Here is a 15,470-nt window from a genome sequence, read left to right as displayed (position 1 = left end):
CTTTGTGAGTTTAGATGTCGGGGAAGACCACACGTGTATCAATCCAGCGCCAGGCCTCCACTCAGCCACCTTCCACTGGGTGTGTTACTGAACCAAACTTGGGTCACTTGTCCATACACAGTAAAGCCGATCTACTGACACCAGGTGGTGGTGAAGGAAAGTGCAGCGTTTATTGCAGGCGCCAAGCAAGGAGTCCAGGTAGCTAGTGCTGAAAAGGCCTGAACTCCTCGAAGGCTTTCAGGGAAACGTTTTTAAAGACAGGGTGAGGGAGGGGGGTTGTGATCAGCTTGTGGGCATTCTTATGATTGGTTGGTGGTGTGGTAATGGGGAGTCAACAACATCAGCATCACAAACCTTCTGGTTCCAACCTGTCTGAGGTCTACATGCTTGTGGGCACCATACAGTTAACTTCTTCCACCTGGTGGGTGTTTCAGTCTCTGCAAAACAGCTCAAAAGATGTGGCTCAGAATATTATCTATAGTCCTTGAGGAGGAACTAAAGGTCCTTGGCTTTGTTTAATAGCTAAACTATTATTATTTTGTTTTCCTTTCTGAGTTTTCTCACCTCGCTGATTAAATTTACTCTTTGGAGATCGAGGAAGGCCTAGGAGGCTAAAGTGTTTCTATAGACAAGAGGCAGGTGGAGAACATGATGGGGTGAGAGGGCGAGGCTGTTCTGGGAAAGCCCCACAGGGTCCTGCTCGGTGACAGGTGGGAAGGCTGGGCAGGTCCAGCAACTTGAAGGCTATGTTGTGTGCTTTAAACTGTGACTGCTCAATGGTTTATTACAACCTAGTCTCAATGGATATACTGGGGAATCGGGGTCCCTCTGGGGAGATGTACATGTACCACTGTGGTCAGAGGCATTTAGGACAGAGCATCACCACATGCCCCTCTTAGGCTTCTGCAGTGGGGCTGGGGGCAATGGTCAGATCCTTTCCACACACAGTATTTAATTTCAGAGTTCCACCTCTCAGTTAAATGCCCAGATCCTCATTTACACAAATAAAAAGAGGTGTATGTGTGTGTGTGTGTGTGTGTGTGTGTGTGTGTGTGTGTGTGTCCATCCTGTTTTGTGAGGGCTGAGGCTCTGCTGCGTCTTTGTCCTACTTCAGTACATGGAAACAAATTACTCTTCCTTGGTGAGGTATAATGATTTCATTTGCCCATTGGCCTCAGTAGCTTAAAAAAAAAAGAATACTCCCAGCTGTACCCATGTATGGTGGAAAGAAGAGGGAAAGAAAGAATGCAGCACGTTTTGAGTGTGTCCATACACTGGACACTTTACCTACAATACTTGTTTTAATTATCACAACAACCTGGATGTTAGGCCTTATTAATTCCACTTTATAGGTGAAGAAATTGAGACTCAGAGGTTAAGAAGTGTACATGAGGTCATACAACTAGAAAATAAATGGTGGAGTATTAAATTCAAGCTTAAGGCTGACTCTGATGCCTGTACTCTTTCTACTGTAAAATTTAGTCCAGTGGACATGGAGCAAAGAGCGAACTGAGGAGAAAGAGTGAGTCGATAAGTATTTGGGGGGAAACTTACCACATGCCAAGGAAGGGAAGATAAAGAACCACAAGTGTAGGATACAGAATTAGTGTTCAACCCTGGAAGACTGAGCCCCCTCAAGCTTCTTACTGTCTGCTGGGTCAAGCAGCCGTGTTGATTCCTGAGGCCCTGGTTCAATACCTGGTGTTTTCTGGGGCAAAAACCACCACTGTCCCCTCTTCTGCTTCCTTCCCTGTCCAGCTCTGGAGGACATAAAGTACCTGCTACTCCCATGCTTTGAACTTAGGCCTCCATGTCTGCTGGGCCTGGTGACAGCTTCCAGAATCCTGGCATTTGCAGAGGCGCTTAGATTGCCTTATCAGAGAAATTGCATTTGCAAGTTATCCAAGATGAGCAATCATATATGCTCTCTGGTTGTGAAAAAGATGTATTCTAAATGCTTCCTCAGTAGCTTCTGGGAGCCCAATCATGAGCCTGTTTCCTGAAGGCCTCCCAATGTCCTCCTTTCTAAATTGCTCTGTTCTGAGCAAACCACAAAGTTGGAAGACTTCCCTCTGAAGGAGCAGTAAAGACAGAAAATGCTGAAGTTGGTTGAACATTTCCCTGGGAATGTTGAGGGACTATTAGGGACTGGACACCTTTAGGTGCTTTCCCTGAGCCATCATGATGATGCTCTGTCTGTACATACTATCTAACAGATGGCTTCGTGGGAATGTTCTGGGGCCTTGCGGTGAATGTCAGCCAGCCCAGACTACTTGCAATGGAAGATGCATTTCAACTGTAGAGATGTCTCCACTGGTTCTCAAACTTTAGAAAACTTTAGCATGTTTCAGCATCACCTGGAGGGTTTGTCAGCACACAGATATCTGGACCTCATGCCCACAGTGTCCAGTTCAGAGGTCTGGGGTAGGGCCTGAAGTTTTGCATTTCTAACAAGTACCCAGAGATGCTGAAGTTGCTGCTTTGGGGACCACACTTTAAGAACCACTAGTTTATACCTTCTTTATCCACCCTTTCCTGGAGGTTACTTGGCCAGGTGGCCCTGGATCTATATGCACAAATGTAGGTATGCAACAGGATCCCAAGTGTGGAATTTCTCTCCTTCCCTCCTCATATAGGGTTAAAAACAGTGAATAAGTGGGAAAAGATCCATGTTGGAATACTGTGAAAGCAATAGATTAGTTCTTTTATTGAGCAGAAAATGTTAATTGTATATAATTTCCCTCTTTTCTATGGTTACCATCACACATACAGTGCCTGTAGTGATAGGCATGATATTGGCAATCATAATTGTTTTGTTGTTGTTACCATGTCATAATTAAGATTTTTCAAAGTACTAAGATCTTTCAAAGTACTTTTCAAGTACTCAAAAGCATTCTTCAAAGATTCTTGGTGAATTATTTACCTTCCTCTTAGAAACCTCAGGAAAATGAGACAATACAACTTAGAAAATTATTCTGGTGAGCAAAAACTTGACATGTTTTAGAATTATATCCCTTCAGGAATCCAACTTGTCATCTCGAACTTATTTTGTAAGAATTACAGCCAGTTCATCAGACCCTTAGAAAACCTATAACATCACTATTCCAAAGATGGACAAATTTAATTCTAAAGCTTTATATAGTGGGGAAAGAAGGCTGAATCCTGTTTTAATAGATGAACAAAATTGCGTTGTAGAAGTATGCGCTCCATTAGGGCTGTCAGAACTAATCAGAATAAAAACATCTACATTTTACATTTTGGTTTCTAGACCAGAATTCCTTCCATTTGACATACTGAACTATTTAGCATCTTCTGATTTTTTTCCCCTCCTCTTATCCCCAGAATTTCCTTTATCAGTCTCCTTTCTTTAAGTCTTGTTTCACCGCTGTTTTTGTTTCTGTTATTGCTTTTTGGCTTCGACAACAAAAATATTTCTTTCTCACAGTTCTAGAGGCTAAAAGTCTGAGATCAAGGTGTTGGCAGGATTGGTTTCTTCAGAGGCCTGACTCCTTGGTTTGTAGATGGCTGTCTTCTCCTTTGTCTTCTGTCATTTTCCCTCCATGTGTGTCTGTGTCCTAATCTCCTCTTCCTATAAGTACACCAGTCATAATGGGTTAGGGCCATTATGAAAAGTATGCAAGTAAAATGACATCATTTTACTTTCATTACCTGTTTAAAGACTCTTCCTCCAAATACATCACATTTTGAGGTACTGGGGGATTAGGACTTCAAAATACAAATTTTGGGAGAACACAATTTAGCCCATAACAAGCATAGCAAAGATACTAGCAGGGTATGTATCTTGGCAGTGTGAAAGGTTGAATTTTGTTGTTGTTGTAGTGGCCGTTGTTTATTTAATGTGTTCTTAATAATCCACCCTAAATTCAGGTCTTGATGACTCTTTTTTTAACTTAAATTTAGTTGACATACAATAATACGTAAATTTCAAGTGTACTATATGACGCTTTGACATTTGCATACATTATGAAATGATCATCACACTCTAGTAACCATCTGTCCCCATAATAAGTTATTTCAATATTATTGATTATATTCCTTATGTTGTATATTACATCCCTATAACGTATTTATTATACATCAGGAGGTTTGTACCTCTTAATCCCCTTCACCTATTTCCCCCCTACCCCACACCTCTACCTTCTGTCAAACACCAGAATTTGTTCTCTGTATCTATGTGTCTCTTTTCATTTTGTTTTGTCTGTTTGTTTTGTTTTTACATTCCACATATAAGTGAGATCATGCGGTATTTGTCTTTCTTTGTCTGACTTATTTCACTTCTAGATCCATCCATGTTGTCCTAGGTGGCAAGATTTTATTTTTTATGGCTGAGTAGTATTCCATTTTGTGTGTGTGTGTACACGTACACACCACGTCTTCTTTATCCATTCATCAATGGACACTTACATTGCTTCCATACCTTCTGTTATAAATAATGTTGCAGTGAACATTGAGGTGCATATATCTCTTTGAATTGGTGTTTGTTTTCTTCAGGAAATACCCAAGCGTGAAATTGCTGGATCATATGGCAGTTCTATTTTTAATTCTTGGAGGAACCTCCGTACAGTTTTCCATAATGACTACCCCAATTTAAATTCCCACCAACAAGGCACAGGTGTTCCCTTTTCTCCACATCCTGGCCAAGATTTGTTATTTGTTGTTTTTTTTGATGCTAGCCATTCTGCCAGCTGTGAGGTGATAACTCATTGTGGTTTTGATTTGTATTTCCCTGATGATTATTGATGCTGAGCATCTTTTCACATTGCTGTTTGCCATCTGTCTGTCTTCTTTGGAAAAATTTCTATTTGGGTCCTCTGCCCATTTTTTAATCAGGCTGTATGTTTTTTGATGTTGACTTGTATGAGTTCTTTGTATATTTTTTATATTAGCCCCTTATCAAATATATTGTTTGCAAATAGCTTCTCCCATTCAGTAGGCAGCCTTTTCATTTTGTTGATATTTTACTTCACTGTGCGAAAGCTTTTTAGTTTGATGTAGTCTCATTTGTTTATTTTTGCTTTTCTTTCTGTTGCCTGAAGAGACAGATAAATATATATATATATATATAACTAAAACCAATGTCAAAGAATGTATCTACAGCCTATGTTTTCTTCAAGAAGTTTTATAGTTTCAGGTCTTACATTTAAATTTTAAATCCATTTTGAGTTTATTTTTGTATATGGTGTGAAAAAGTAGTCCAGTTTTTCCAACACCTTTTATTGAAGAGGCTGTCTAGACCCCATTGTATATTCTTGCCACCTTTGTCATAGATTAGTTGACCATATAAGTATGGGTTTATTTCTGGACTCTCTATCCTGTTACATAGAACTATGTGTCTGTTTTTGTGCCAGTACCATACTGTTTTGATTACCATAGCCTTGTAGTATAGTTGGAAATCAGGGCATGTGACACCTCCACCTTTCTTCTTTCTCAGGATTGTTTTGCCTATTCGAGGTCTTTTGTGTTTCCATACAAATTTAAGAATTATTTGTTCTAGTTCTGTGAAAAACGTCATTGGTATTTTGATAGGGATTGCACTGAATCTGTAGATTTCCTTGGATAGTATAGTCATTTTAACTATATTAATTCTTCCAACCCATGAGCACGGTGTATCTTTCCAGTTGTTTGTGTCATCTTCAGTTGCTTTCATCAGTGTCTTATAGTTTTCCAAGTACAAGTCTTTTACTTCCTTGGTTAGATTTATTCCTTGGTATTTTATTCTTTTTGATATAGTTGTAAATTGGATTGTTCCTTAATTTCTTTTCCTGCTAGTTCATTTTTAGTTACAGAAATGCAACAGATTTCTGTATATTTATTTTATATCCTGCAGCTTTATCAAATTCATTGATGAGCTTTAGTAGTTTTTTGGTGGCATCTTTAGGATTTTCTATGTATAGTATCATGTCATCTGCAAACAGTGACAGTTTTACTTCTTCCTTTCCAATATGGATTCCTCTTATTTTCTTGTCTGATTGTTGTGGCTAGGACTTCCAATACTATGTTGAATAAAAGTGACAAGAGTGGGCATCCTTGTCTTATACCTGATCTTAGGGGAAATGGTTACAGCTTTTTACTGTTGAGTATGATGTTCGCTATAGGTTTGTCATGTACGGCCTTTATTATGTTGAGGTATGTTCCCTGTACCCACTTTGTTGACAGTTTTTATTATAAATGGATGTTGAATTTTGTGAAAAGCCTTTTCTGCATCTATTGATGTGATCATGATTATTTTTATTCAGTTTGTTAATGTGGTGTATCACATTGATTTTGAATCAAAAACAATCCTTTTATCCCTGGGATAAATCCCACTTGATCATGGTGTATGATCCTTTTAATGTATCATTAGATATTTTTTTCTAATATTTTGGGGGGAATTTTTGCATCTATGTTGATCAGTGATATTGGTTTGTAATTTTCTTTTTTTATTTAACTTCTTTATTGGGGTATAATTGCTTTACAATGGTGTGTTAGTTTCTGCTGTATAACAAAGTGAATCAACTATACATATACATATATCCCCATATCTCCTCCCTGTTGCGTCTCCCTCCCACCCTTCCTATCCCACCCCCCTTGGTGGTCACAAAGCACCGAGCTGATCTCCCTGTGCTATGCAGCTGCTTCCTACTAGCTATCTATTTTACATTTGGTAGTATTTATAAGTCCATGCCACTCTCTCACATCATCCCAGCTTACCCTTCTTCCTCCACGTGTCCTCAAGTCCATTCTCTATGTCTGCATCTTTATTCCTGTCCTGACCCTAGGTTCTTTAGAACCTTTTTTTTAAATTTAGATTCCATATATATATGTTAGCATATGGTATTTGTTTTTCTCTTTCTGACTTACTTCACTCTGTATGACAGACTCTAGGTCCATCCACCTCACTACAAATAACTCAATTTCGTTTCTTTTTATGGCTGAGTAATATTCCATTGTGTATATGTGCCACATCTTCTTTATCCATTCATCTGTCGATGGACACTTAGGTTGCTTCCATATCTTGGCTATTGTAAAGAGAGCTGCAAGGAACATTGTGGTACATGACTCTTTTTGAATTATGGTTTTCTCAGGGTATATACCCAGTAGTGGGATTGCTGGGTCGTATGATAGTTCGATTTTTAGTTTTTTAAAGAACCTTCATACTGTTCTCCATAGTGCTGTATCAATTTACATTCCCACCAACAGTGCAAGAGGGTTCCCTTTTCTCCACATCCTCTCAAGCATTTACTGTTTGTAGATTTTTTGATGATGGCCATTCTGACTAGTGTGAGGTGATACCTCATTGTAGTTTTGATTTGCATTTCTCAGAGATCTCTTGAACTATCCTCATATTTAAAAATTCTTTCCTTTTTCTGTTCAGCTTGGGTGATTTCCACTCCTCTTCCAGTTTGCTGCTATGTTCCTCTGTATCATCTAATCTACTGTTGATTCTTTCTAATGTACTTCATATCTCAGTTATTGTATTCTTTACCTCTGTCTTGTCCTTCTTTATATTTTCTAACTCTTTGTTGAAATTCTCACCTTATTCATTAAGTCTTCTTCTGAGTTTGTTGAGCATTTTTATGATCTTTACCCTTGAACTCTTTATGAGGTAGATTTGCTTACCTCCACTTCATTTAGTTCTTTTTCTGAGATTTTGTTTTGTTCCTTAATTTGGAACATATTCCTCTGACTCCTCATTTTGCCTAATTCTCTGTGTTTATTTCTATGTATTAGGTAGGTTGGTTACATTTCCCAATCTTACAGAAGTGGCCTTATGTACGATATGTCCAGTGGGGCAACAGCACACTCACCTCTGGTCACTAGACCTGTGTGCTCTAGGGGTGCCCCCTATGTGGGCTGCATGGGCCCTTCTATTGTGGTGGGACCAACTACTGTACGAGCTCTGGTAGGTGGGCTTTTTCCTGATCTGGTTGATTCCTAGGCCCTGCCTCATCTGGTGGCTGCTGGCATGCTGATGGGAAGGGCCAGCTCATAACATGGTTAGCTGCATGGCCTGGTGATCTTGGAGCTACTGTTGGCCCACTGGTGGGTGGGGCAAGGTTCCAGTGCAGGTGGCAGTGGGCCCTGTGGGGTCCGTGTCTGGAGCTTACCTGCTGGTGGAAGGGCTGAGTCCTGGGGCTTGTTTCACCTTTGTCATTTGAAATGACAGAGTGGTCATTGTAAGGAACCTGGCACAAATGTTCCAGATTCCAATAGAGATACTCATATTCTTAATAACATTGTACACAGCAAAAATAATAGTAAAAGCATTTAAAGAAAATATAATTCTATTGAGTTTTTCTGTCTTTTCTTGAGTTCTTTATTTAAAAATTAATAATAGCTGTTTTGGAAATGTAAATTCTTTATTCTAGCATACTTTGATGAAAAACATCTAAATACACATGATTGTGAATTCAGACAGACACTAGGAACATGTTTTGGTGATTAGACGAAGCTACCTAGATTTGGAGTTAATATAGCTGGGCCTAACTGTTGCTACCAACTTTGTGATGTACTGCAATAAGCTAGGCCTTATCTCAAGTAATGCTGAACCAGTGATTACCAAACTGAGTTTTTAATCCCCACTTGAAATATTCAGTAATCATGAATATTTGTTCAGTAATCATGGGAATTTCTGCTCTAAAGATAGGTTATATTTTATACTATATACATGTATATCTTTGTAACTTAATAATATGTCATAGAAAAAAAATGCTTGTTCCAGACTTACCTGGAAACATTCATTTTTTAATTTCCAAATTGAAAAAGGAAAAATGAACCCTCTTACTAAATAATTAGTGGGGAATGGGTTGACATACAAGGTGTGGAACTAGAGATGAACTGTCAAGTATTTTTTCTAAATAAAGTAAACATTTATTCAGCATCTACTGAATATTCACATCTGCCAGGTGCAGTGTCAGGCACTGAAGATACAGTGAAAAAAGGCACGTCCCTACCCTTTATCTCTGAAAATGACACCATGTGATTTTTACCTGACTTTGTCCCTGTTGTGGACCAGTGTTCCAGGTCATGTGGAGGCGGAATTCAGAAGAGAGGAGTGACTTGTCCAGGAGGGCTGTGTGACTGGACGAAAAGGCCCACATCCATTGCACCCTGCAATGGGCACCCTTGCTGTCACTGGGCCACTGGGAACTGGGACCTGGTAAGAGTCAGTTATAATCTCTTTCATTTATTTTTTTAAAATAGCATTTGTTTCCTTTTGATTTTAAAAGTCATATATAATCCCTGTAAATGTTCAATGTATACATTGATTTAAAGTGTGTTTCTATATATTTCAGTTCTGTATTTTACTTTTCTGCTCTCTAATACGTCTAAGTCTGCTAAAACTTGACCCATGGCTGACATGGTGGTCAGTGTTAACTATCCTGAGTTCAGAAGAGAAAAAGATCAAATACTTTCAAAAGAGAAAAGATCAAATACCGAAAACTAGCCCAAAGGCACAAAGCCTAAGGAAAAGTGATTTGGGGTCCTAACATCTTGGATCCTCTGGCTTTTTGCAGAGCAAATAGGAGTTGCATGTGCCCTGAAGCTTGAGGCTTAGCATGATTTAGTGAATTTCAGGTCTCTTGTCAACCTGCAGATTATCAGTTTGCTAGATGGCCAGCATGTTTGATGGAAGGACAAATGAAATAGTTAAATTGTAAATGAGAGAAAGATTTATGATTCTTACAAAGTTTATTGTAGAAATAAGACTATCAGTGACACTGAAAATAAAAAAATTCTTCCACAGACAGATTCTTCCATCACTCTGACTTATTGTATCCTAGGTTCTCTAGAAAATAAAGCTGAGGCAAAATCTAATACTTTATAAGGAAATACAATGTCAGGGAATCAGGAGTGACAGAAAAGAGGAAGGAGGCAGGGAAGGAGGAGAATCAAGTATGAGGTGGGGCATTACCAGGCTGACCATTTTTCCTAACTGACCACTGCTTGGTGTCAAGAGCAACTGATTGCCTGCTCTCGAAAGAAGGTCTTTTAAAAGCTGTTTGAACTACTGTCTCTTGGAGCAGTTTGTCCAGAGGCAGGAAGAGAGGAGATTATCTACCGGCTCCTATCTCCCAGGATTGTGTAAAAAGTCTCCCCTTAGATGGGTAGCACCCCCCATTGTCCTGGGTTATTTATGTGTGGGCAGGTCCCACTGTGTCTCACATCTCATTGACAACAAGAAAATCCATTGTCAGGGTAAGAGGCACACAGCAAGGGCATGCATGAAGTGCAGGCCAATGAGTTGTGCTTCCATGAAGCTGGTTCCCACCTCAGCTGGGGCCCATCAAAGGCCAACATCTGGGAGACCGGTGAGCCAAGAGGATCTGATATACTAACCCCGCAACTATTAATATTTTTTTAAGTAACTTGTTCTTGTGTAAGTATATTTTGATGGTTATAATTATAACAGAGGCTAATGCAGTATTTTACCAAACATAATCCCAAGATATTTTTAGGTTACTATGTTCTTAGCAGTTGTCGTTGTTATAGTTGTGTAGTTATACCTGCAGAGCCATGATCAATTTGAATGTTAGCAGGTACTTTTTTTTTTTTTTTTGATTTATTTTTGGCTGCCTTGGGTCTTTGTTGCTGTGTGCGGGCTTTCTCTAGTTGCGGCTAGAGGGGGCTACTCTTCATTGTGGTGCATGGGCTTCTCATTGTGGTGGCTTCTCTTGTGGAGCACAGGCTCTAGGTGCGCAGGCTTCAGTAGCTGTGGCACGCGGGCTCAGTAGTTGTGGCTCACGGGCTCTAGAGCGCAGACTCAATAGTTGTGGCGCACGGGCTTAGTTGCTCTGCGGCATGTGAGATCTTCCCGGACCAGGGCTCGAACCCCTGTCCCCTGTATTAGCAGATGGATTCTTAACCACTGCACCACCAGGGAAAGTCCTGTGGCATGTACTCTTAGAAAAGGCTCCTGCTGGTGCATCCAACTCAAGGTTATATTGGTCTCTTCCCACTCAAATCTAGGAAGAACAAGATGACTTGTTATTGCTAAAGGACCATTGTACATTAATCAGTTAGCCTGCAACAAATAAAAATACATATTTTACTATTTTTATAGCTTAAAAAATGCCTAGTAGACAATGAAGAATGACATCAACCATTCCCTTAGACAGAACCCATAGTATTTTCTATGAATGCCCTATATTAATTGGCATCTAATGCTGATTCACGATGAATTGGCAAAGGAGATTCTGGTGTCTGGGCAAGCTTCTGGCTATGCATTCTACTAAGCTGTCTGCCAGGTCCAGGACCAGTTTTCACCCTACCCCCATGGGTCATGTGAACAACAGAAAACAATGTCATACAGTTGTATTATTTTTCATATGAAGAAAATTTAATTTATATTTAGGCATCTTACAATATCTCCCTTGGAAATATACATTATTTCCTATTTATTGGAGGTTCAGTTATTTCTAATACCAATTTTCCTCATCCATCTTTGATTTCACAACCTGAAAAATTGTCCTCAACAGATAAAGATGTGTTTCAGGATTAGGCTTTTCATAAATACCCTGGAGCCCTGTGTAACAATTATAAGCATCACTAATCAAATCAAATGTGACCATCAGAAAAGAAAATTTGATACACTATGAACTGTCATGAGAATGCTATAAATTTGGGCCCATCCAGGGGAACAAAATCCTATAGATTAGAAACTACAGATAAACATTTTTAAGTGTCACTGTCAACTTCCCAAGGCTCTAGTACCTTATCATTCATTGTAAAGGAAATTTGGATAATGCAGTTTTCTTTCTGGCAAGAATGATGATGATACCCCAGTAAATATGACAGTAGTAATGATGTGTGAAACATAAGCTCTCAGGGTACACACTGAGAAGAGGAAATTGTCAAAAACATTCTCATTTTCCTGTAAGAATGCAGGCTGCTCCTCATTTTGACATTTAGGTAATGTCAGTATTAGGTAACACTGAGGTTGTAAATTGTGAAGTTTTGTGTGGTTGTTCTTTAGCCAGATTCCAGTGCATTTCTTTGGTTATAATCATCTGTGTGAAGTTAGAATAGAAAGTATTAAAATCAGTGAGAAACTTAAAATCCATAAAGTATCTGACCCAGTAACTGTACCTTTAATAATTTAACCCACAGATATACCACCAGATGTAATCCTAGATGACTATAAAGAATGTTCATTGCCACCTTGTTATAATAGCAATTCCTGAAAATAATCTAAATGTCCATTGATGGAGGAACTGGTTAATTTATTAATTTATTATAGTACTGCCCTTTTAAGAATGAGGTAGACATGTATTTCTGAGATGTAAAAATTTCCAACAGCAGAAGTACAGAATTTCCTTAGAGGGAGGTAGAAGTAGCAGTCTCTTGGAGGTGGAGATGAGTTAAAGTTTCCTTGGAAGAGCCATGTACGACTAATTCATCAGTTGTGCATATCAGAGAATAGGGGGCAATGGAGGTGGCTCCACCTACCAAGCCAGCCTTTAGGATTGTCCTTGACCTCTTTACCTATTATTAAGAGAAAAGGAGAAGTTACCAGGGTTCAAGTAAGACATATGGATGGGTCAAATATATACATTTGCCTCTGTTCCCCAAACTCCATTAAACAGCCAGAAAAAGAAAAAAAAAAAAAACTGCTAAAAGTGGCACAAACCCACAAAGAAAGAGAAGAGGACAGGAGACAACAGCAAAGTGATGGGGTCAGTACACTTTTGGAAGATAGAAGTAAGTAGCCAGCTGTGTCCTGGGTTTAAGAGGTGGCTTTACTTTCTAATGTGAAACTGACTGTGCCTTAGCATCACCCTGGGGCAGCTGGTGGTGTCCAGGAGAATGAATGTCTGCTCCAGATTTAGATGCCTACTTGGGCTTTTATTTGGTTTGGGGTATTCCTGTCTTCTGCTCTGCAAGTTGGGGGAGCAAAGCTAGTGTCCCAGGAGACTTGTGCCACGGCTTGTTTGCAGTTTACACAAACTTGTTCACATTAAAGCTCCAAGTAGAATCTGATTGGCAAGCTCCAGCTGCAGCATATGGAACTTCTAAATGTTCACTACCTTGAATGGGTGTCAGTGCCACTGAACCACGGGGGAGAAGAGTCGAGGGACGGAGCCACGCTCTCCCTCTTCCTGGGAGAGCAATGGTCTAAGTCAAGGGCCGGTGAGCTTGAGGCCTTCCTCTCCTCACTCCTGCAGGAAGGGGGCAGTTAGGACCCCTCTTAAGCAGTCTTCTATTTCTTACCACTAAATTGGTTTCCTTTTTCATCCAAAAGTTGGAACTCCCCCAAATATGCTGTAGAAGCCAAATCTGAATTCTGAGATTTTGAAATATCTTAAACCACGAGAGAAGGTCTAGTTCTGTCCCATCTCTGATCAGCAGGCCCTCTGTCCCTTCCTCTCCTCTGAGTCAGACAGCTCTAGCAAGCAAGGTTCCTTGGCTAGTTCCTAATGCACTGATGGGAGCCATCCCATTAAGGACGACCTCTACTCGAAACATGACCCTCTGGACATCAGATGCCTCATTTAGCAGGAAAAGGCACTGATTGGATATATTTGTGTGACTGCGGGCATTTGTGGCCGTAGAGTCCTTGACCATAATGTTATATGTAATGGAAACTATCTTATAAGCCTGACAAAATAAAGTTTTTATTTTCTAAAAAAAAAAAGTAGATACCCAAACTTACAATTGACTTAGTAGCATGTCAGAGAAAGCTAAAAACTGTCATAGCAGAGATTTCCAGGTACATCTGAAGGCAGAGGTGAGGGTAAAGGAAAATGGGAGTTGGTTGAAAGTTTGTAAGAGAAGCAGTTGGATCTTTAGAAATTGTCCTACATCCCAACCATAGCCTGGAGGTCTTCTCTCTGATACCTTGGAATCAGGCATAGTTGATCAGGGCAAAAGGATTAATTGTCTCACCAGCGATTCAGTGATGAAAATACAGTAAATAGTGTGATATCCCCCTCCCCTACTGAGCTCCACAATGGCAGGGGACCAGCTTAGCCTCAAGAGGAAAAAACTACATAAGAGACCTCTTCCTGCTCACCTTATATAAAGCCATGTCTCAACAACTGCCACCCATGGAACATCCAGTCAGCTCATTGGTGCCTTATCTTAAATATACATAGATAGCGTAGGATTTCTGGACATTTGAGAAAACCTATCACACCAAGAACAAAATAACAGAATGAACAGAACAAAAGGAATGCCAAGGAATAGAGACCATGAAAGAACTCCTCATAAAAAATATATAATTAGTCTCTTTAGGGAAATAAGAGACTATATCCATGAGCTAGCTTCTTATCAAAGGTATATAAAAAGCATATAAGGAGCATTTAGAAATTTTTAGAATAGCAAAGGTGAAAATTCAAACATGAGACTGTGAAAATAATGTGAAGAAATCTCTCAAGAAAATGAGGACAAAGACAAAATGAGATAAAAGATAAGGAAATTAGAGGATCAGGCCAGCAGGCACAACATCAAAATAATAAGATTTCAGAATGGGAGGATGGATGGGATTGACATGTATACACGGATGTATATAAAATTGATGATTAATAAGAACCTGCTGTATAAAAAAATAAACTAAAATTCAAAAATTAAAAAAAAACTTATTTAAAAAAAGGGAGGATGGAGAGGGAATGGAAGTGAGGAAATTATCAAAGAATTAATACAAGAAAAATGTTCCAAAACTGAAGGACATGTGTCTCCATGTCCTTCATTAAATGCTATGAAAAAAGGAAAAACATCAGAGGAGAGGAATATCTGATTCTACAACACCCCCCAAAAAATTTTATTTTACATGGTTGTTCCAAGAATTGAACTCAAGGATATTGCCTATGTACTTACAGTGCCTGACATATATTAATAGTAAGTGCAAGAAAATTATTAAAGGACTTCCCTGGTGGCACAGTGGTTAAGAATCTGCCTGCCAATGCAGGGACACGGGTTCGAGCCCTGGTCCAGGAAGAGCCCACATGCCACGGAGCCGCTAAGCCTGTGCACCACAACTACTGAGCCTGCACTCTACAGCCCACGAGTCACAACTACTGAGCCCATGCACCACAACTACTGAAGCCTGCGTGCCTAGAGCCCATGCTCCACATCAAGAGAAGCCACTGCAATGAGAAGCACGCACACCGCAGCAAAGAGTAGCCCCTGCTCACCGCAACTAGAGAAAGCCTGCGTGCAGCAAAAACCCAATGCAGCCAAAACTAAATAAATAAATAAATTTATTTATTTTTTTAAAAAAAGAAAATTATTCAATTGAGATGCTTGCATTAGTTTGTACCAGTTTTAAATCATCAAATGGTTTCTTCATTTGATCTATGTTGGTTGAGTGATAGCACTAACAGAGTCCAGTCTTCATGTTTCTATTTTATAGCTTCTCACAGAGAGTCTTTGCTGATCATCTGCTGAGCCCTGGGAATCAACCTTTCCAAACAGGCCAGTTTAAGCTGAAGAGAAGCATCCAGGACTGAAAGAGCATAGTACAGAGTTCA

General features: G+C 39.6%; 1 protein-coding gene across 1 annotated transcript in view; it reads left to right on the top strand.

The window, feature by feature from the left end:
* Positions 1-15,470, top strand: part of ADAMTS12 (ADAM metallopeptidase with thrombospondin type 1 motif 12) — a 388,903-nt gene that overhangs the window by 344,801 nt on the left and 28,632 nt on the right. The window contains exon 21 of the mRNA XM_060295700.1: positions 9,017-9,160. Coding sequence (XP_060151683.1) covers positions 9,017-9,160 — 144 coding nt within the window. The remainder of the gene's footprint in view (positions 1-9,016; positions 9,161-15,470) is intronic.

The sequence above is a fragment of the Globicephala melas genome, chromosome 3, assembly GCF_963455315.2.
Source record: "Globicephala melas chromosome 3, mGloMel1.2, whole genome shotgun sequence".
In the NCBI taxonomy this organism is placed as follows: domain Eukaryota; kingdom Metazoa; phylum Chordata; class Mammalia; order Artiodactyla; family Delphinidae; genus Globicephala; species Globicephala melas.
Note: the sequence above shows the minus strand (reverse complement) of the source record. Positions and strands in the feature narration are given on the sequence as shown.